Source organism: Peromyscus eremicus, chromosome 3 (genome assembly GCF_949786415.1).
Source record: "Peromyscus eremicus chromosome 3, PerEre_H2_v1, whole genome shotgun sequence".
NCBI lineage: Eukaryota > Metazoa > Chordata > Mammalia > Rodentia > Cricetidae > Peromyscus > Peromyscus eremicus.
The window spans coordinates 25,998,153-26,019,877 of record NC_081418.1 but is presented as its reverse complement, the minus strand read 5'-3'; the positions used below and the strand labels follow the sequence as shown (position 1 = coordinate 26,019,877).

Genomic DNA, 21,725 nt, shown 5'->3' with positions numbered 1-21,725 from the left:
TTGGTTATGTCAAAATGAGAGAATACAGATAATGACGTGAGTTTAATTTGGAAAATGTAAGCACAACCAGTGTTCAGACTGAAGGAGAATGAACGGGGGGACTGAAGGAGAATGAAAGGGGGGAGGTGACCAGACAGTGTGCAGACTGAAGGAGAATGAACGGGGGGGGGGGGGGGGGGGGGGGAGGTGACCAGCAAGCACAGCAAAAGAAAACTTCAAATGAAGACTGGTTTGACTAGAAACTGAATGATGCAAGGGATGATCTGGGTATGACAGGAAGGATGCTAACCTCCTAACGCCTGAGGAATGCAAGATACAAAAAAATGGATGTTTGAAATGTTCACTCACATGGGGAATATGGTATGAAAGCTAAGGGAGATATGAGTGTGCTTAAGGGACAAGATTAAGTCATTAGAATCTATGTTTCATACTTAAGAACCACACTGACAAATAGGCTACACGCAACTACACGCAACTAAGGTAGGCACTTGAGTACGGGAAAAGGAAAACCCAATTTCTGTCACAGGGAAAAAAACCAAACAAACAAGAAAATCAACCTGTTATCATACTTAGCTCCTATGGTTAGTGTTATATATTTTATTTTATTTTTTTGTTTGTTTTTTTTTTGTTTGTTTGTTTTTCGAGACAGGGTTTCTCTGTGTAGCTTTGCGTCTTTCCTGGAACTCACTTGGTAGTCCAGGCTGGCCTCGAACTCACAGAGATCCACCTGGCTCTGCCTCCCGAGTGCTGGGATTAAAGGCGTGCGCCACCACCGCCCGGCGTGTTATATATTTTAAAAGGGTCTTAGAATTTTCTGAGTGAATAAGGAAAAACACCTTATAGAATAAGACACTGAAAATGTAAGCCACAAGGCAAACATCCATCATACTTGAAAACAATGTTAGATGAAATTAAAGTAAAAAAGGAAACTTATGCAGCTGCTAGAAGTATCAAATCAGTATGATACACAAGCAAACTATAGGTTTTATTTTGATGTAGCCACCAGTGTTCAATGAAAGGATTTCTTGAATAATTTGTAGTAAAAAATAATTTCCTTCCATTTAGCATTCATAAAATTGATGATATCTAATCATTGTGAAAATATCCATATAGTTCTTAATATGAAAAGCAACATAAAAGTAAAGCATCAAAATGTTTTATTGAATATCTGTTTTATGTCAGACCCAACAAGTAGCTGGAATCTACTGATACTTTATAGATTTCTGAATTTCGTTGTCCTCCTTTATTCTTTATGAACAACTTGCTTTACTTCTTAATCAGTACCATTTCATTTGACCTTTATCAAAGCTGTATAAAAGCCATGCAGTTTATTTACAATATTGTACACAAAAAAGGAGTGTGTTTGGGGACCACACAGAAAGTTCACAAAGCTATATACATGAAGCACATACTGAGAGGCTCTTAAAAAGTGTAGACCAGAATTGGGCAGACTGTTATGGTTGGTAAATATTATACAACAATTAGCTAGAAATAAGACAAAACATGCAAATGAGTAGAATTTCAACAAATCAAAGGCTAAAAACATTTAGCTAATAGCTAAGTTATCATATAGTCGAAAGACTACCATCATATAAGAATGGGAATTTATAAAACAGGTTAGATTTTAAAAGTCTTCCATGAATAATAGACTTTCAGTAATTTCATATAAAAATCTTCAGAATTATTTTTCAAATTACGTTCATGACTGAACTATATTATCAATAGAGCTACAGATTAAGTCTATGACTTTTGTGTAATTCTTTATTGTATTTAGAGGAAGTCTCCATTTTTTCACCTTGGGAACAAAGATGAGAAGAAAGCCAATCAGTTAACTTACGATCAAGTAAAAGCTCTTGGTACGAGCAAATCCTCGACACAGAACCAGAGTCCAGTAGCTGCTTAAGGAGCAGCTTCTGTCGGCTGAACCCTCGGTGACCTAGTTTCAACTTTAGACATGCCCAATTCAAGATGTCCTAGGCAGTGCCTCCTCACTGACAGTTCTGGAAACGCCTCAGGGGGGTCCTCTGCTCTATCACATCTCCTTCAGAGTTCACTGTTGGGGCTGAAGTACATTGAGATACTCAGACTGGGCCAACTGGTAAGTGGTGTTTCTTCCACAGTCGACATACTGGTACCTCTCCTGAGATATCTGCTCAGAGTGTCCAAAGTATGTTGTTGTTACAGTTACCCTAGAAATGAAATCAATGAAAAGAATATGCAAGGTATATTTAAAAATTTTACCAAGGGGATTTATGAGGTTAAAATCAGCCTAATATGAATTTATATCTCACAAATTAATGTCCTAAAATAACTTATTGAGAATTATAATTATCAGTTATTGATTATTTGGATTTGGTATTAGTGATAACAAGATTATAGACACGGGACTTCTAGGGAATATTTCTTCACCAGATCCAAAAATGCTAACTGAGCAAACCCTATCCAATTATCTGCTTAAATAATATATATAAACATATATAATTACACATATATTTCTTTAATAAATATGTAAAACATTTATAAAATATAATTATAAAATATATCTTAAATATAATTAAAATAGTTATTTTGACTGGAAAATAGTTTATTACATGCTTAAAAAGAATCACATGGTGCCGGGTGGTGGTGGCGCACGCCTTTAATCTCAGTACTGGGGAGGCAGAGGCAGGCGGATCTCTGTGAGTTTGAGGCCGGCCTGGACTACAGAGTGAGTTCCAGGAAAGGGGCAAAGCAACACAGAGAAACCCTGTCTCGAAAAAACAAACAAACAAAAAAAAAAAAAAAAAAAAAAAGAATCACATGGTTCCCTCATCATAGAAAAACGGAAAATTAAATGTCAGCCAATGGAGAAAATATCAGATACAACCAATAATATTTTCTGTACATAAACAACACACAATTTATAAACCCAAAGCATAATTCCTCCTTGCTGCTGTAAGTTTACTTACCAAGCAGAAAGGAACTGCTGTTGGCCATCCTCTCTGTGCTAACCCTGCCATTTTCCTGAGCTCCCACAATGCCTGGAGGCTTTTAATTGTGTCTCTGAGCAACCATACTCTAGCTAGCAAAGTGAGAAAACCTTTCCATTTTACACAGCACTCTTGTAAGACTGAGGGCCCAACTGAGATGGCTTTCATGGGGATGCATAGCCTACAGGACTTTATAAACTCAAAGTCTTAGCAAGAGCTATTTTTGCAAACATAGCCATACTTACTGCATCATGAGTACTATGTTGTGTACTTTGATGGAGATCAGTGTACAGAAATCGCTGTTAAAGAAGTTAAAATAGGAAGAGCAATGTTACTATATTATTAACCAAAAATTCCATTAAACCTAATAGACACTGAATACTGATTGTTGTTTTGTTCTGTTTTTTCCCTTTGAGATGGAATGTCCATATGTTGTGTAGGCTGACCTCAATAATCTTCCCCATTTCAGCCTTCTTCCTAGCTGGGAATGAGGGCCCATGTAACTGTGCCTGGAAAGACACTATTAAGAATATATAAGAATGCTGGGAAGATGGCTTAGTGGGTAAAATGCTTGCTGTGTGAGCATGAGGACCTGAGTTTGGATACTAAGCACTCAGACTGAAAGCCAGGCATGGCAAGATGTACTTGTAAGCCTGGTACTAGAGGCTGGGTACAGGATATCAGGGGCTTGCTGATCCTCCAGCATCACGAAATAAACGAGTTCTAGGTTTGCAGTCACAGACCTCCATCTTAGAGAAAAAGGTAGAGACGGATAATGAAAAATACTCAACTTCAACCCTGGCCTCCACAAATACATGCATGAGTGTGTTTACTCTCACACATGCAACATACTCATACACACACACAAACACACACAAAATTAAAAAATCATCAGAACTACAAATCCATAAGAGTATTATTATGGATTAGAAATCTCAGTACGCCATTACTATACTGTAACTAAATGGTAACTAAAAGTAAGTGATATACATATACATATATAATATATGTATATATAATATATATATATAATTCTGGAAATAAAGATGAATTTTATGGATACATATATACATGTTATTTATACTGTAGAGTACAAAGAAGAAAAGCATGTTTAGAGAACAGAGCAAACATTGAAAAATGTGGCCATTTTAACTGATAATGTTATTAAGAAAACAAAAGGTATAGTTACTAAAAATCAACACTTACTACATGTAACTCATTTCCTCAGCAATAACTGTGGGTACCGTATAATCAATCTGAAAGCAAACACAAGAAAACAGCAAGGAAAACATATCACTGGAGGATAAGATCCAAACACTAAAGATAATCAAAACTTTTCAAGAGTTAGACATCTTTTCTTTGATGAAGTTCCTTTGTACTTCTATGGGACACATGTCCAAGTCTTTGAGGGCATCCCCCACCTCGTTCCATTTTACAGCACACAGGGTGAAGAACCACTGAACTCACTCAGCCTGTCCCTGCCTGAGGCTTACCTGCTTCATATCAAGTGGGCCAATGTTAGTTATGTTGTTTAAGCGTGCCTTTCCAATAACCGTTTTTGAAAACTGAACTTGAGCAGTGATGTTTTCAACTTCAACAGAGTAATAATTATTGTTTGTTATATTTAGCGTGTTCTGTAAAAAAGGAGGCAGAAAATATACATTATCTTTAAATAGGCACACAAATGTGAACTCAAAAGTATAAATCAAATGACTTCAGTTGTGACTATGCCTCATTTAGTAGGAAAAGAAAAATATTAACAAAATGTCAAAGAACATTTACAGAGATCTATGTGTATAAGAAACACAAAATTCAAAATTTTAATAATCAGACCCAGAAAACATATTACATAAAAATAGGGAAAAGTCAATGTTAGAACATGACAGGAGCCATAAGCTTAAGTGACCCTTGACACACATGCCACCATATTTGGGCTTCTCTCCTCTTTTTCTAGATCTAGGCCTTGCTTAAGTCTCCAAAGCACCAGAACCTCTTCCCACAGATACCAGAACCTCCTCTCAGAAATCAGGTGACCACGCTGCAGTTAGGCAGTTAGGCAAGAATAGATAATCCCGACAGCAACATACCCTGTTGGCTGAACAACCCATGATTAAAGTCCCCTCCCTGCTTGCACTCCCCTTTGCCCCTGTCTATATATGCCTTAAGAGGAAAATAAAATTTTGGAGCTTGATCAGGCATCCTGTCTTGCTCTCATTCTTTGTGTCTCTTGTCCCTCTCATTCTCCGGCCCTCCCTTCAGGTCCCTGTTGAAGACCCCGCTGGCCAGGGCAAGAACATATATTTTAGAGTTTTAGCAAAAGTCGGACTAAACATAATTTTTAAGTTTCATTTAAATATTTATGTAATTATATATATATATATGTATATATAAAAAAACACTACATAGTTGGCTTAAAAAAAACCAAAAAACCAACCAAACCAAACAACACCACCCCCCCCACCACCCCCCCAGTTTTGAAAGGAAAAACACCTGTTTTCAGATAGGACCTCATGCAGTCCTACAAACTTTGAACTCATTTGAATTTCTCCTATCTCCAGCTCTACAGTACTCCTATTACAGGCATTTACCAAGTCTGGTTTTGTGTGGCAAGAGGGACTAAATCAGATCTTTGTGCACAACAGGCAAGAACATTTCCCAATGAGTGGCATTATCAGCCTGTTTAAATGAAAATGGGATTTTAACTTACATGCTTGTAGATTTACACCAGATTAAAACGCAGAGAAAAAAGGTTAGATTCAAGTTTGCAGCTCAAATAGGCCTTCTACTTTCAACCTTCTGTCCTAACCCTCCAGTGGTATAATATAACACGCATATGCTACCACAGCCAGTTTTAGTTTACATGTTTTAAATTCACAACTATTACATCAAATTACTTTGGAAAATAGTCAATGAAAAAGTCCTTCATGCAGGAAAATGCAGTGTGATCTCAGCTGAAATATTCATGAGCACATGTGGTGTGGACCGTATGGCAACCATTGCTGCTTGACAAAGTGCCAGCATTTCAACATTGCGGACCACACTTCTTCAGCACCTTTATACTTTCATTTTTAATGATTCTCACTATTAATGCCTTTCCCTTTGAGAAATTTTGTGCGGGCTTTGGCAAAGGATAAAAATGTGTACAATGATAGCCTCTCTAAACAAAATAATTCTTTGGAAAAAATTCCTGCCACTGTGGAACCGGGAATTCCATTGTACCTTCCTAATTACACCAAGAACAAGAAAGTTAGTGATTTACTAGATACACCTGATCCCAAGGATGAAAAGCCTACAATTCAGATCCAGAGCCTGAGGCCATTAATGGCAAGAGTTCAGTTAACAAATGTAGAGAAATCAGAATGGTACTTTGTAATGGGAAAAGAGTAAGACATCAGGACCTTCCCTTTGGGGAGTGTGTGAGGAGAACAAGCCCATATAGTAAGACTAAGAAATTGTAGTATAGTGTCTCCTCCCCAGAAGTTCTTTTTCCCAGGGTCAGGCATTTGGAGAAGGGTCTCCATTCCCTCTGGGGCTTGAGGAATGTTCCTGCTCGCTAAAGCAGTCACTCTCCTTATCTCTGGCAAGAGAAACTTAAGGTCCTTGCATTAACATATGACTAGTGCCTATTGTCAAGGTCAAGTCTAGCTTCTTCGTGGATTTAAAGCACCATCCCAGCTTACATGCCCCTTTTCTCCCATTTAATCCTAAGTACAATAAAAAGTGTAGTCTTTTTTCAATTAAACACAGCTGGCAGTCATGATTCACCCACAGATAGTCTCCTTCTTCATTCCCCTCCCCCTAACCACAGATCAACACATCCTCTTTGGGACCTGAACCCTCCTGCCAAAGCAAGTCTGCAGCACACATGTCTATCTTGCATATATAAACATGTGAGATTGCTTGATTATACATTCAAAGGTCTGTATGTAGGTTGATGTACATACTTTGCTAGCAGTTGAATGTATAATTTGTTGAGAGTTAAGTCTTCACAGTAGAGTCAAAATCATTATGTACTACAGAGTTTTCAAGTCTAGTAATAAGCATTTAAGTGTTTCATCAGTGCAGTACCACTGACTGGTACATACTGCCTTTCAGCCACTGTTCCTGGCTGACAATTCCCAGTTCATTTACATTAGATTATGTTTATTGTCCAACTGCAGTTGGCTATCCTTCAATCATGCTGATGTAGCTGAAAAAGAGCACAGGCCATCTCTATACAGATAAAACATGTGCTGGGAGTATGGCACATCCCAACTCCATGGGGACAGAAGCCACTGTCTCTGCCTTTACTCTGTCTTGTCATCTGTCTATTATAAGACAAATTGCAAAAAGGTCTTAAAAATGAAATAACCGGAGCCAGGTATTGGGGTGAATGCTGAAAGATCAGAGAAACAGAATAAGTCACATCCAACTTCACCTTGCCAATTCCTCAGCTGATCTTGTTCCCTCAGACTGAAAGTCTCTGTGTCCTTATCCGAATGGATCTCAGCTGAACTGCTGCTAAAAGCCTAAAAACTTAACAAGCCAAAAGCTTCTAATTCCTGGTCCTCATGCCTTATATACCTTTCTGCTTCCTGCCATAACTTCCTGGGATTAAAGGCATGTGTCTTTCCCAAGCAAGACATGAGATCTCAAGTGTTGGGATTAAAGGTATGTATCACCTTGCCTGGCTGTTTCCAGTGTAGCTTTGAACTCACAGAGATCCAGACAGATCTCTGCCTCCGGAATGCTAGGATTAAAGGCATGTGCTACCACTGCCTAAACTATGTTTAATATAGTGGCTGTTCTGTTCTATGACCCCCAGATAAGTTTATTGGGGTGCACAATATATCAACCACCCAGAACAGCTAAAATTATGGGACACAATGAAAGCAGTGCTAAAAGGAAAGTTCATAGTACTAAGTGCCTTCATAAGGATTTTCTAGAAATTTCATATAGCAACTTAACAGAAAACCTCAAAGCTCTAGAACAAAAAGAAGCAAACACACTCAATAGTAGTAGGCAGCAGGAAATAATCAAATTGAGGGCTGAAATCAATAAAATAGAACAAATAGTTGGTTCTTTGAGAAAATCAACAAGATAGACAAACCCTTATCCAAATTACCTAACAAAAAGGGGGATATAACAACAGACAATGAGGAAATCCAGACAATCATTATGTCCTATTTCAAAAACCTGTACTCCACAAAACTGGAAACTCTAAAAGAAATGACAAATTTCTTGATAGATACCATATACCAAAATTAAATCAAAATCAGATAAACAATTTAAACAGACCTATAACCCCTAAGGAAATAGAAGCAGTCATTAAAAGTCTCACAACCAAGAAAAGACCAGGGCCAGATGGTTTCAGTGCAGAATTCTACCAGAGTTTCAAGGAGCTAGTAACAGTATTCCCCTCAAATTATTCCACAAAATAGAAAAAGAAGGAAAATCATCAAATTCTTTTTATGAGGCCACAGTTACTCTGATACCAAACCACACAAAGACCCAACAAGGAAAGAGAATTACAGACCAATTTCCCTCATGAACATTGATGCAAAAATAATCAATAAAATACTGGCAAACCAAATCCAAGAACTCAAAAAGATCATCCACCATGCTCAAGTGGGCTTCATCCCAGAGATGCGGGGATGGTTCAACATACAAAAACCTGTCATTGTAATCCACCATATAAACAAACTGAAAGGAAAAACAAAACACATGATCATCTTTCATTAGATGCTGAAAAAGGCTTTAACAAAAATCCAACACCCCTTCATGATAGAAGTCTTTCGGGTATCAGGGATACAAGGAACATACCTAAATATAATAAAAGCAAGCTGACAGCCAACATAAAATTAAATGGAGAGAAACTCAAAACAATTCCACTAAAATCCAGAACAAGACACAGCTGTCTACTCTCTCCATATCTATTCAATATACAACTCGAAGTTCTGGCTAGAACAATAAGCAACAAAAAAAGATCAAGGGGATAAAAATTATAAAAGAAAAAGTCAAAATATTGCTATTTTTTGCAGATGACATGATTGTATATATAAGTGATCCCAAAAATTCTACCAGGAAACTCCTACAGCTGATAAGCACCTTCAGTAATGTGGTTGGATACAAGATTAACTCCAAAAAATCAGTTGTCCTCTTATATACAAATGATAAAAAAGGCTGAGAAAGAAATCAGGGAAATAATACCCTTTCACAATAGCTACAGGCAATATAAAATATCTTGGTATAACTCTAACCAAGCAAGTGACATATCTGTATGACAAGAACTTCAAGTCTTTGAAGAAAGAAATTAGAGAATATCAGAAGATGGAAAGATCTCCCATGCTCATGGATCGTAGGATTAATATAGTAAAAATGACCACCAAAAGCCATCGACAGATTCAATGCAATCCCCATTAAAATCCCAACATAATTCTTTATAGACCTTGAAAGAACAATATTCAACTTCATATGGAAAACAAAAAACCCAGAACAGCTAAAATTATCCTGTACAATAAAAGAACTGCTGAAGGTATCACCATCCCTAATCTCAAGCTCCACTACAGAACTATAGTAATTAAAAAAAAAAAGGCATAATAGACAGAGGGATCAATGGAACCAAATCAAAGACTAAGACATGAATCCATACACCTTGATTTTGGACAAAAAAGGCAAAACAATACAATGGAGAAAAGAAAGCATCTTCAACAAATGCTGTTGGTATAACTGGATGTCAACATGTAGAAGACTACAAATAGATTCATATCTATCACCCTGCACAAAACTCAAGTCCAAGCAGATGAAAGACCTCAACATAAATCCAGTTACACTGAACCTGATAGAAGAGAAAGTGGGAAGAGCCTTGAACACACTGGCACAGGAGACAGCTTCCTGAATAGAACAGCAGTAGCACAGACACTGAGATCGACAATTAATAAATGGGACCTCCTGAAACTGAAAAGCTTCTGTAAGGCAAAGGACACTGTCAATAGGACAAAATGGCAGCCTACAGAATGGGAAAAGATCTTCACCAATCCCATATCTGACAGAGGGCTGATCTTCAAAATACATAAAGAACTCAAGAAACTAGACATCCAATTAAAAAATGGTGTACTGACCTAAACTGAAAATTCTCAACAAAGAAGTTCAAATGGCAGAGAAACACTTAAAGAAACATTCATCATCCTTAGGTATCAGGGAAATGCAAATCAAAACGACTCTGAGATCCCATCATATACCTGTCAGAATGACTAAGATCAAAACCACAAATGACAGCTTACGCTGGAGAGAATATGGAGCAAGAGAAACACACCTCCATTGCTGGTGAGAGTGCAAACTTGTATAGCCACTTTGGAAATCAATATAGTGGTTTCTCAGAAAATTGGGAATCAATCTACCTCAAGACCCAGTGTTAGATTCACAACATAGCTCCATGGTTGGGCATGTCCGGCGGACCTAGACACTTCCACCTAGCCAGTTCTGGGTCAAAATAGGCATTTCCGGGCCAAGGCGTCCCATGGCTTTGCATGGCTGTGTAAGAGCTTGCAACACAACCATGTGATCTACGCACATGCGTGGAGTAGCCACATGGACCTGTGTAGTGTGCGCCACCCAGCCTTTATAAGCTGGCACTATATTCCCGGCTTCCTTCTTCTTCTCTACGCATGTGTCTCTTCCACAGGCCTGAGCACACTTGTCTGTCTCTTTTATCTTAATAAAAACTCTTATTAGTGGATTCTGTCGTGTTTCGTGACATTTCCTCACAGGGTAAGAGCACCGCCAAATAACTAAACCCAGTGATACAACTCTTGTGCATATACATAAAGGATACTCAATCATACCACAAAAATACTTATTCAACTACGTTCATAGTGGCTTTATTTGTAATAGCCAGAAACTGAAAACAACCTAGATGTTTATCATCTGAAGAATGGATAAAGAAAACGTGGTACATTTACACAATAGAGTATTACTCAGCATTTAAAACAATGACATCAGGAAATTTGAAGGTAAATAGATGGAACTAGAAAATAATCATCCTGAGTGAGGTTACCCAAGCCCAGAAAGACTATCATGGTGTATACTCACTCACTCATAGATATTAACTGGAAGAGGGTGGGAGACTGAGGTTGGTATGTAAAATAAATTAATTAATTAAAAAAAAACCCAAAGCTTCATGGAAAATACAGCAACAAGGGGTCAGCAGCAAGCATTCTCTGAGCAGAGTACATGGGTGGCTGTACAACACAAACGATGGAGTCAAGGCCTGCAGCGAAAGTGGGTACTTACCGTGATATTTAAATATATGGTTCGCTTTTGAAAATCGTAACTGACATAGGCTGATTTTACGCCAATATACTTCACGTCAATAGATCGCGGGAAAAGGAAAAACACAGCCAATCCAGAGAGGAGCAGGCAGACAGACACAGATGCCATCACATACAGCTTTCTGGAAAAAAAGAGAGTGCTTACATACATGCTATCCAGAATTCAATAGAGCAACATGAAAGGAAGATGTTTTCATTTGAATTCTTTTGCCACATCTCATTGCAGCAAGAAGACACATTTAACTTTGCCAAATTTTCACTCTAAAACTATTAGCTAATGTCGGTACTTCTAAGAGTTAAAATAATCTCCTTAGAAGATGAACTGCCAGTTTTAGAAAATGAGATTTCAGCCTTATAATGAATTATTTACTGAACTGATTTTCAATCCAGGTTTTACATGAGAACAAGTTTAGGGCCCTTCACAAATTCAGAATCCAGGCCTCCATCTGAATTCATGGAAGCAGGGTTTGAACTGGAGTCTCACTACCTGACATGAATAAACCTGTAAAGCTTATTGCCTGATGTAAACAAACACATGGCTCCTTATCCTCATTATCTCCAGTCCTTTCAGACTCCCTCCCCAAGTACTCATGTACTTAGTTCTAAAAGTACTGTTTACATTGATCGACCGAGCAGTGAAGATGTTATCCTGTTTTGTTTACCTAAGTGGAAATACTAGGCATGTACAAGAGAAAAAAGACAAATAACTCACATGTTTTTCTATCCATTTAACTCCTCTGAAACGTGTATTTTCCTTCAGGGTTACACTCAAAACTACAGTTTCAGATTTCTTGGGCACTTCACTATAAAGTGCTCTACTAGGAGCCAATTTCATTCTCAGTCCTATATTCCTTTTACCTTCCTTGTGACCCATCGTCACTCTCTCCTCCCCCAAACTTCCTATGCCTCCATCAAGTTCACTGAAAATCCTTATGCAGTTTTGCCAAAAAATACAAAATGCTTATTCAACTAGTAAGACATGAGAATGCTTGTTTTCACTCAGTGGTGCCAACAAAGCATGTTGACAAAATTCTGGGCTTTTGCCAATCTGATAAAAATGATATCTCTGTGTACTGAATTTGCATTTCTTTAAAGAACGAGATGGAATATATTTTCCTTCATTTAAAGGTCATTCATATATTTTTTTTTTTTGTGTGTGTGTGTGTGTGTGTGTGAGGTACTTTCCACAGCTTTTATTTTTATCCCCCTTTGTGTAGCTGTCTTTTTTCTTTTCAAATTTTGATGTTCTGTACAGAAGGGGACCAGTCTTCTACATGACATGATTTGCAGACATTACTTCTTGGTTTATCATTTGTATTCTGATTTCAACTAAGGTTTTCTTTTCTTTTTTTATTTATTTATTTTTTATTTTTTGAAACAAGTTTTCTCTGTGTAGTTTTGGTGCCTGTCCTGGATCTGTAGACCAGGCTGGCCTTGAACTCACAGAGATCTGCCTGGCTCTGCCTCCCAGTGCTGGGATTAAAGGCGTGCGCCACCACCGCCTGGCAAGGTTTTATCTTCAACCAGGGGAAGTTTATCTATACTAAGTCCAATGTGGTTTTTCATTACTAATGGATTGTAAATCATAGCTATTGAAAGGTTTCCCACTCTGTGATTATAAGTTCGGACCAACTCTTTTTATTCAACAGCTTATTTAAAGCATTGTGGCCAAGAGGTAGTTGGCCAATCTATCTTCTATCCTTTATTCATTAACTAAGCCTCTTGCCCGAATGGCCAAAGGGCTTTTCTTCTTCTTTAAATCTCTAAAGTCCATGATTTTAAGTAGAATATCTCTCAGGTTGAGGGTGTCTCTTTCTGGTACATACAATGAGACCTTCTTTTATTCTAGCCATGTGTCCCTCAAGCAAACATTTAGTAATCATACCTCTTATTTGCTTCTATGAGGTTGCATACACATTTTTTTCCTTATTTTCTCAAAGATTTTTATTATGTATGTGTGGTAGTTTGAATGTAATTGGCTCCCATAAGCTCATAGGGAGTGGCACTGTTATGACGTGTGGCTTTGTTGGAGTAGGTGTGGTCCTGTTGGAGAAAGTGTGTCACTGTGGAGGCGGGCTTTGAGGTCTCATATATGCTTAAGCCATACCCACTGTGTCAGACTACTTCCTGATACCTGCAGGTCAAGATGTATCTCAGCTCTCTCTCCAGCACCATGTCTACTTGCAGGCTATCATGTTGCACCATAATGATAATGGACTAAACCTCTGAAAATGCAAGTCACCCCAATTAAATGTTTTTTGTTTATAAGAGTTGTCGTGGTCATGGTGTCTCTTCACAGCAATTGAAACCCTAAGACAGTATGTATGGTGGTTTGAATAAGAAGGCCCCCATATATGCATGTATTTGAATGCTTAATTATCAGGGAGTTGCACTACTAAGAAAGATTAAGAGGTGTGGCCTTGGAGTAGCTGTGGCCTTGTTGAAGGAAGTGTATCTCTAGAGCTGGGTTTTGAAGTTTCAAAAGCTTAAGCCAGGCCCATTATCTCTCTTCCTGCTGTCTATGGATCTGGATGTAGGACTCTCAGCTACTTCTCCAGCATCATGCCTGCCTGCTTGCCGCCATGCTCCCTGTTATGATGACAATGAACTAAATATCTGAAACTATAAACAAGCTTCAATTAAATGCTTTCTTTCATAAGAGTTACCATGATCATGGTGTCTCTTCATAGCAACAGAACACTAAGACAGTTTGTATGTTTATATACCTCATGTTGATTTAATTTCTCTCACATTTTTTCAGGGAATCATATTTGTACTGTGTACTTCCAATTTTATAGAAAAAGTATTTTTCTAGATATTTTAATGGATCTGTTGGTTCTCTTTTCACATTCTCCTATTCAGTTATTTCTGAACTTTTCAATGTCTGACTTAAGCTATTGTTATACCTTCTATTGTTTAAATTTTACATATATTTAAAAGTTTCCATCTGCTTTTTTGGTGTTTCAATTTTCAGCATTTTGTTGAGTACATGTTCTTCATGTTCCATATTGAATAATGGGATGGGCCAAGGTTGGCTTGGCCCACATGAGTACTCAGCCCCTTCTGACCTTCTCAAGGCCACTGTGGGTTTTCTGCAATCTCTGTTCTTCTCACTGTAACAAGTTATTCTCAAAAATACTTGCCAGTATTGTTGAGTGTAGGCGTGTTCTTTAGGGGTGGAGCATTTGCTTTCTACATCAGGACACTTAGGATCGTTGGAGACTCCCTTGGCTTCTCTTCAAATGCCCACACGTCTGCTAAGCATGCTCAGGTCTCTGTGCTCATTATGCTTTGGGCAGTCATTATCACTCTGGAGTCAGTGAGAACACAGAACCTCCCATGCCTGATGAAAATGGCCTGCATACACATGCATGGTACTGCCACTCTTTTAGAACTCTTAATAAACAGGTTTCTGAAGATATAGGTGCCATTAAGTTTTCACATCCTTACCCTAGTCAGTAATTTTTTTTGTTTAAAGACACAGGGCATATGATGGTATAACTTAACTACTAGATACATTTTTCTTCTCAAATGTCTTATGTAGAGTAATTACTTATACAAAGTTTGAAAGTAAAAATATACAAACAACCACAAAAGCAGAAATCTTATGATCACTTACGTTCTTCTTGGCCGTAACCGCTGATCACTATATGGGATCAATGCCACCAGTTGGTTTTCTTGCCCTAAAAGTGAAAGATGTACATTAAAAATTCATTAACACCAATAACTAAAAACACAGTGGTGTTCTAGCAAAATCTGCTTCAAAAGACCAGAATACTTCTCTCTTTATTTCTTAGTAAGCTGTTCTTTATATCTTCTAAAATTATCCAAAGGTTGTGTTATAGAGAAGATACTACATTTTTTCATAATGTCTAATTAACCAAAAGTTAATTATGTCTAAAGTAATATAAATAATGAGGGCTCTGCTATTCTTTGATCCACTGGTTAAAAAAACAAAATTCAAAACAAAACAGAACTGAAAAGTCCTGGCTTTCAGGAGCTCTGCACTGACCCCAGCTTCAGAAGAAACACACTGCTGCTGCCCTTTTCCTGGATCCTCAACCATGCTGTCGCTATTCTAAATCTCAAGCTTTCAGGAGCTCACTGTTCTCATTTGCAATCACTAATTTCAAGTGATCCCTGAAGAGACAATTACACCATATTTCCTTAGTTCCCACTCTCTAAAACCACAATTTCAAAACTCAACTCTCTTCAAACTCTCGGCATAACCTCCTTTATCCTCATTCTTCGTCCATAATGTACAGGGAGAGAATGTACCTAACAATGTACTTTCAAAGACTTTTCAGTTGTCCTACATTAAGTTACAGGAGAGAAAACAGAAGGAATAAGAGATAAGTTCATTTAACTCATAGCATCAAACAAAGAAAAGGAACAAATGTTCCACATTCCTTTCCTGTATGTTGAGGAGGAAGCCATCAGACTACACTGCACTCTGGTTTTGGAACCAACCAACCAGACTGCAAAATTTTCTCTTTCTTTACTCTCCTGCTTTCCATGGGCTTCTGTTATCCTGGCATCCTTTCTAGACCCAAAATAGGTTCATGTAAATAATTTATAGTTTTTCTCCCAGAATTTCATTATGGAATATTTTGGTCCCTTAGGTCCAGTGGACATTTTTTCAAGTGCTATTTGGCCATGCTGCTGGTGACTTAGAGAATTTGTCATAGGCCCAGCTCTTTTGCCTTTGGCTAATGTCTGTAACAGCTAAATAATCCCTTCATTTCACAGACTCCTCTGCCTCAAGAGTTTGATTTAACAATATCTACTCACCTACCTGCTTCTATGGTCCTTCTTGAGAAGCTCCCTGTACCCTCTACAGGGTCATCTTTCTGCACTAGGTATCATCTCTCAAGGACATTATTCCACTAACTATCCCACCTCCTGCGTTACCAGTATGTCCTCTATGAACCACTTTTATCAGCATGCACACATCTAGCATTCACTCCATCTTAAAAGAGATCACTCTCATGACCTTACAACCTCCCAGCTACCACCTCTCTGCCCTCCTATTCTACAGCAAAACTCACAAAGCCTATTTCTTTATATAAGATGTCACCCTACTGCCCCCACTTTAGGGTATATCAATTCAAGAAAAAAATTGGTTTTGCTCTGACATTGTCTACACATGATGTTGCAACTACTCTGTTAAAAATCCCCAGTGGCCTCCACATCACAAAACCAATGGGAAGCCCTCAGTCCCCACACAATTTCATCTGTCATCAGCATTAACAGTGCTCTCCCTTTCTTCTCAGTGCATTTTCTCTACTTTCTTCTAGGACACCAAAGACAGAGATCTCCCCATCCCCTCTTTCTCTTGCTGTCTTCAAATGCTGCATTGTCCCTGAGCTCATGCCAAAGTCTCTTCCTTTTTCTTTATCCAAATTGCTAAGCAAAGTGTTCCTATCAAGTTCCATTTGAAGTTTCATCATGTATCGATGACACCAGCTAAGACACGCTCTTCAGTTTCAGACCCTTGTAACTACCTGTCTATTAAAAACTCACTTTGATGTCAAACCCACCTCCCCAAACATGTCTGAAACTGAGCTCCTTATCTCACTTCTGACATGCACACTCAAATTACTTTTATGCCTATTTTAATAAACAGTTACTTCATTCTTTAAATTGTTGAGTAGAAAAAAAAAAAAACTTTGGGATGATCCTTGATTATCTACTTTCCATAATCCACACCCAACCTACCAAAAAGCCTACTGGCCGTACCTCAAAAGCATGGCTAGATAGACAGAAATAGTATTCCTACCCTATCACACTGGTGTATTAATTTCTTCAACCACAATACTTCTTTCATTCTTAAGCAGCTACTGTCTCCAGAAAGATAAAACCACCATTCAGTAGCCTATGCAATAAACCCCAGTTAATGCAAGGCACTTTTCAGAGACTCTGGAATTCCTTATGCCGTCACTTTGTCCTTCTTTAGGGTCTCTCCAGGGTCACCTACTGACCTTTTACACGTAGAGAAGAACATCACAACACACTCTATTATTTTTCTTTTCTATCAGTGCAACTCAAGTACCCTAGGAGTACCCTAGGAGGGAGAGGACTATTTCCTTCTGTCTTCCCCATGACAAATCACAAGCTCATTTTTTCCCTTACTTGGCTCTTCTTCATATACCATGGATTTCCTTTTAGAAATATCTAATTGGGACATAAACAACTTATTGTTTGGATAAGGAGTTACTGAATCATGTAACTACTAACATCCAAGATGGCAAAACGACTGTGATATGGCTTCTAATGATGTCAAAAAGGATTAAAATCCTCAGTGCATATTGGCTACTATAGCAGACAAGCATGAAAAATACCAGGTGTGCTCAAGTCATGCCTATCACTGCTTTAGGAACACTACTAATTGCTTGCTTTTGTGTCTTTTGTTGTTGTTGTTTTTCGAGATAGGGTTTCTCTGTGTAGTTTTGGTCCCTGTCCTGGATCTCACTCTGTAGACCAGGCTGGCCTTGAACTCACAGAGATCTGCCTGGCTCTGCCTCCCAGTGCTGGGATTAAAAGAGTGCGCCACCATCGTCCAGCACTTTTGTGACTTTTTGACTAAACAAAATTGGTAAGTTTTAACTCTGAATCATTGAAAATAGGATTGCTTAAGACTCTAGGTTTTACATTACTTGAGCAAATGTCTGGAATCCTTTTTTAAGAGGACTATCCATGCAGTAACACATACCCCTAGGAATTCTTCCTGTTCCTTGGCAAGTGGGACAAGTGACGCTGTCTCTTCCAGTAAATTCCACATACGGAAACTGAGAGACATCTCCATTTCTTCCATCTTCATTCTGGACTTCGCTGCTAACCAACCCATTCCTCATGTTGTCTGTCGAGGTGACCCCATCATAACCATCTTCTTTATTTGAATGCAAAGGCAAATGAGAAAGAGACTTTCCCATGTCTAATGAAAAACAAAAAGCTGACCGTAAATTCCAGGGGCAAAGTAATCTCATGGGATATTTACAGGGCTAGGTAAGTGCAAATTACTTGTAAGATTAAATATTCAATCAAAATAATGTCTGACATGAGGGAGCCATTTGCTAGGACGCGGAAGTGCTTTTCTAACAAAGCACTATGAGATTAAAGCCTGGTGATGAGAATAGGATTCAAAATGGTGAGTAACATTTGGCAAAAGTTTACAGTGTAGATAGACTTTAGACCTTAGTGTTCTCAGAAGAGATATGTGCTCTTAGTTTTTGTAGAAAAAAAAAAAAAACAACCACGTTTTAACTAGAAACCAGTTAGCACTACAGGTGAAACTGATTGTTGGTTTATTACAACAGATATGCATATCACCAGCTAATTTCAAAGTGACATTTCACTCATTTTAAAATACTTCTTTGAGTTCTAAACTTAGAATTCTTGCTTCAAACAACTGTAACAAATATTTACAACAAGAAGAAAACCTCTCAATCAGAAGTTTTTTTAAGCTATGAATAGTTTTCTGTAACAGTCTGGTAGTTAAAAATTAGGAAGCAAATATTCAGAAATATTAAACATAATTTACTATACAATGTAGGACAATTGAGTATATTATCGTCAAATTTTTAGTATAACAGTTTAAATAACAGATGCTTACAATCCAGGTAAGAATAATTAGTGCTAGCAGTCATACAGAAATAAGCCCTCCAGATAGGTCATGTAATACAATAAAGCCCTACAATTTCATGACGGAAAGGAACATGAAAAGTCACATAACACAACATGCTGGTATTCTGAGAAAAAATTAATAAAAACAGAAAACAAATTTTTTAAATGGTAAAATTCCTTTTCTTCCTATGGTTAATCATATCATTTATCAGTTTCTAAATAGCACTAGGCAATCATTAGATACTACTTTTAAATTATTTATTTAATAAATAAAACTAACACTAAATAATTCAAGTCACCCCATAGAAGGAAATTTTGCTTTTCAAAATTTTACTCTATTCGTTGAATTCACTCACAGTATAGACAGCAATATTAAATTAAAAAAACCTTGAGTAGTATACAAGAGTGAAAGGATAAAAGTATGAATAAAAATACTTTCAAAACTTCTATACTCACTGTCTGCCTAAGCTCAAATATATTAATGACTGTGACTTCCAAACAAGCAGGATCTTAACTTGGCTCAATGACAGCAAATTAGAGCCAAAGCGACACTTGCCAGCCACAGGTGCACAGGGATGAATTTTAATCATCAATGTTCCCACACACTGTGACCTTGGAAGCTATGCAGAACACAGGGAGCTTTGGGATGAGCTGGCCTCAGCGGTAGGCATGGGGTATACCCTTTTAGCTCTCTTAGACAACAGGGGTCGAAACTGTGTCCCACCCAAGGGAGCCCTCATGGCAAAAGGCTGACGACTGAGCTAAATGGCTCTGATCTTAGCCGGCTGTTGTATCCAGATCCACAACAATCTTGACACATTCTGCTGAAGGCAGGTTTGGGCACGCACCAGATTTAAGCAGTTACTTGAATCCTAGGCTTCGTGTCTGGCTTCTCTTGAGTAGGTACTGACAAGTGTAACCAGTGTTATTTTGGAGACTTACTTGAGGTTTTTAAAAGGAGTGCAAGATCCCCTTCGCCTCCTCCCTGGCCTCAATGTTTATGTCGCGGTCTTGTGAACTCAACACGGTCTGGAAACAGGGGGAAAAAGAGAAATACAGCAAATGCATCCAACTAAGATGTGTCACCAGACTGCGGGGTCAGTTCCGAAGGGCTGGAGAGGGAAAGGTTTTGCTTGTGTCTCCCTTTAAAAGGCGACACAAGCAAAACCCCTGGAAGATTATCCACCTCCGAGGTACCTTGCAGCTAGAACGGGACACCCCCAGAGCCCCTGGGCCGCCCAGATCAAGGGCCCCGGCGCCGCCCCAGCCGAGCTCGGCGGGAGGCCAGGGCCCGCGGTGACAGCCCCGCACCCGGCGCGCCGCGGCCTCCCTCACGGCTCGGGCGGGGGACGTGGGCCCCCAGGGTCAGGGTCGCTCACCCGCACGCGGAGCGCAGCGCGGTCTCGGGATGCTCGGGCGCGGGCGGGCCGCAGGACGGGGTCACGGCGTCCGCGGTCCCGGTGCGGGGCGGAGCGCCGGCCTGAGAGCGGCCGAGCGGGGCGGGGGAGGGGCCGGGCCACAACCGCAGCAGCTGAGCCGGGGGTCCGGACGCCTGCGCGTGCGCCTGCGCAGTTCGCCCCTGGAAGGCAGGGTTGGGCCCCTGGAACGGGCACGACGCATGCGCCCTTTCGTCAGGCCCGAAGGGAAGCGGTCGCGGGTGTGGGTGCTCCTGGTTTTGTCACCTGCCGGTTCTCCACATTGCAAAGTTTAGAAACCGTGCTGATTGCGCATGGCTGGCGAATAATCGGTTTTCTTTTCTCCTCCATCAGGCTGATTCCTTTTGTGAAGGGGGAAAACGTGCACTGTCACACTTTGAGGTGGCCTTGTCGCCAGTGGGAGTTACACGCTTTGTATTATTGCATTTTCATTTAGAAATTGCTGCCAATGGGAGAACGCTTCCCCCCGCCCCCGGCTTTTGTTTAATCTGGTTTTGGTTTTGTACTTAAATTCATATTATTTTTCTGTGCATGCAATAGATGGTCTCTCCCAATGTCCACGAGTAGTTAAAGGAGTGTCCTGAGGACCCTAGGCCCCTACTCACCTGTGGATATGTACCATTTTAGTGACTCTCAAAAGTTATCATCGCCAGGCGGTGGTGGTGCTCGCCTTCAATCCCAGCACTCGGGAGGCAGAGGCAGGCGGATCTCTATGAGTTCAAGGCCAGCCTGGTCTACAGAGTGAGTTTGAGGACAGGCACAAAGCTACACAGAGAAACCCTGTCTCAAAAAAACCAAAAAAAAAAAAAAAAGTTATTGTCAAAGGTTGTTAAATTTTTCTTTTTGATAATCGAGATATACAAAGTGGCTTAAAGACGTCTGGATGGAATTATAATCTGATAAATTGAAACCAAGAGCAGCTAGCTGGGTTGCTCAAGGGGGTTAGCAATTTTCCTAAGTGGGGTTTCTGGTGAGATTCCTAAAAAAAAAAAAAAAAAAAAAAAAAAAAAAAAAAAAAAAAAAACAGATTTATGGCTAGCAAGGGGTAGGGCTTTAAGCATGCACTAACTGTGCTAAAATTCTTGCTTCTCCGCTGTAAAAAGTCAGCAACCCGGCTGGGTGAGGAGCCTCCAAATTTGCCCGCCTTTCTAAACTGCTTTACTTGTAGACTCTAGAAACTTCATGAAATTGTTGTCGCGTTGGGACATGGTGTGCGGGATAGCCTGAGTCTTTGTTTTCAGGCCATGGTCATTCATAATTGGCTCCAGAATAAACTCTTAGTCTTTTTGAGGTGAGAACTGTGCTTTTTCCATCCACACAAGGAGTACGTTTCGAGATTATTTAAAATGTTCACCTCGTTAGGTCTAGACGTTCCACTCTGGGGAATG

The 21,725-nt window shown here is 39.2% G+C and overlaps 2 protein-coding genes across 2 annotated transcripts in view; one reads left to right on the top strand and one right to left on the bottom strand.

Annotated features, from left to right (window-relative positions):
• Vwde (von Willebrand factor D and EGF domains) overlaps positions 1–1,903 on the top strand; it is a 126,290-nt gene extending 124,387 nt beyond the window's left edge. Inside the window, exon 30 of the mRNA XM_059256458.1 lies at positions 1,775–1,903. Within this exon, the coding sequence (XP_059112441.1) occupies positions 1,775–1,903 (129 nt within the window). The remainder of the gene's footprint in view (positions 1–1,774) is intronic.
• Positions 1,141–20,409, bottom strand: Tmem106b (transmembrane protein 106B). Its single transcript, XM_059257386.1, has 9 exons — positions 20,281–20,409; positions 19,844–19,930; positions 17,991–18,212; positions 14,898–14,961; positions 11,241–11,400; positions 4,463–4,603; positions 4,176–4,225; positions 3,215–3,268; positions 1,141–2,189 (listed from the first exon to the last, which is right to left on the bottom strand). Exons 3-9 carry the CDS (start codon positions 18,208–18,210, stop codon positions 2,051–2,053), a joined length of 828 nt encoding a protein of 275 aa, XP_059113369.1. The 5' UTR covers positions 18,211–18,212; positions 19,844–19,930; positions 20,281–20,409; the 3' UTR covers positions 1,141–2,050.
• Between the last annotated feature and the right edge of the window lie 1,316 nt (positions 20,410–21,725).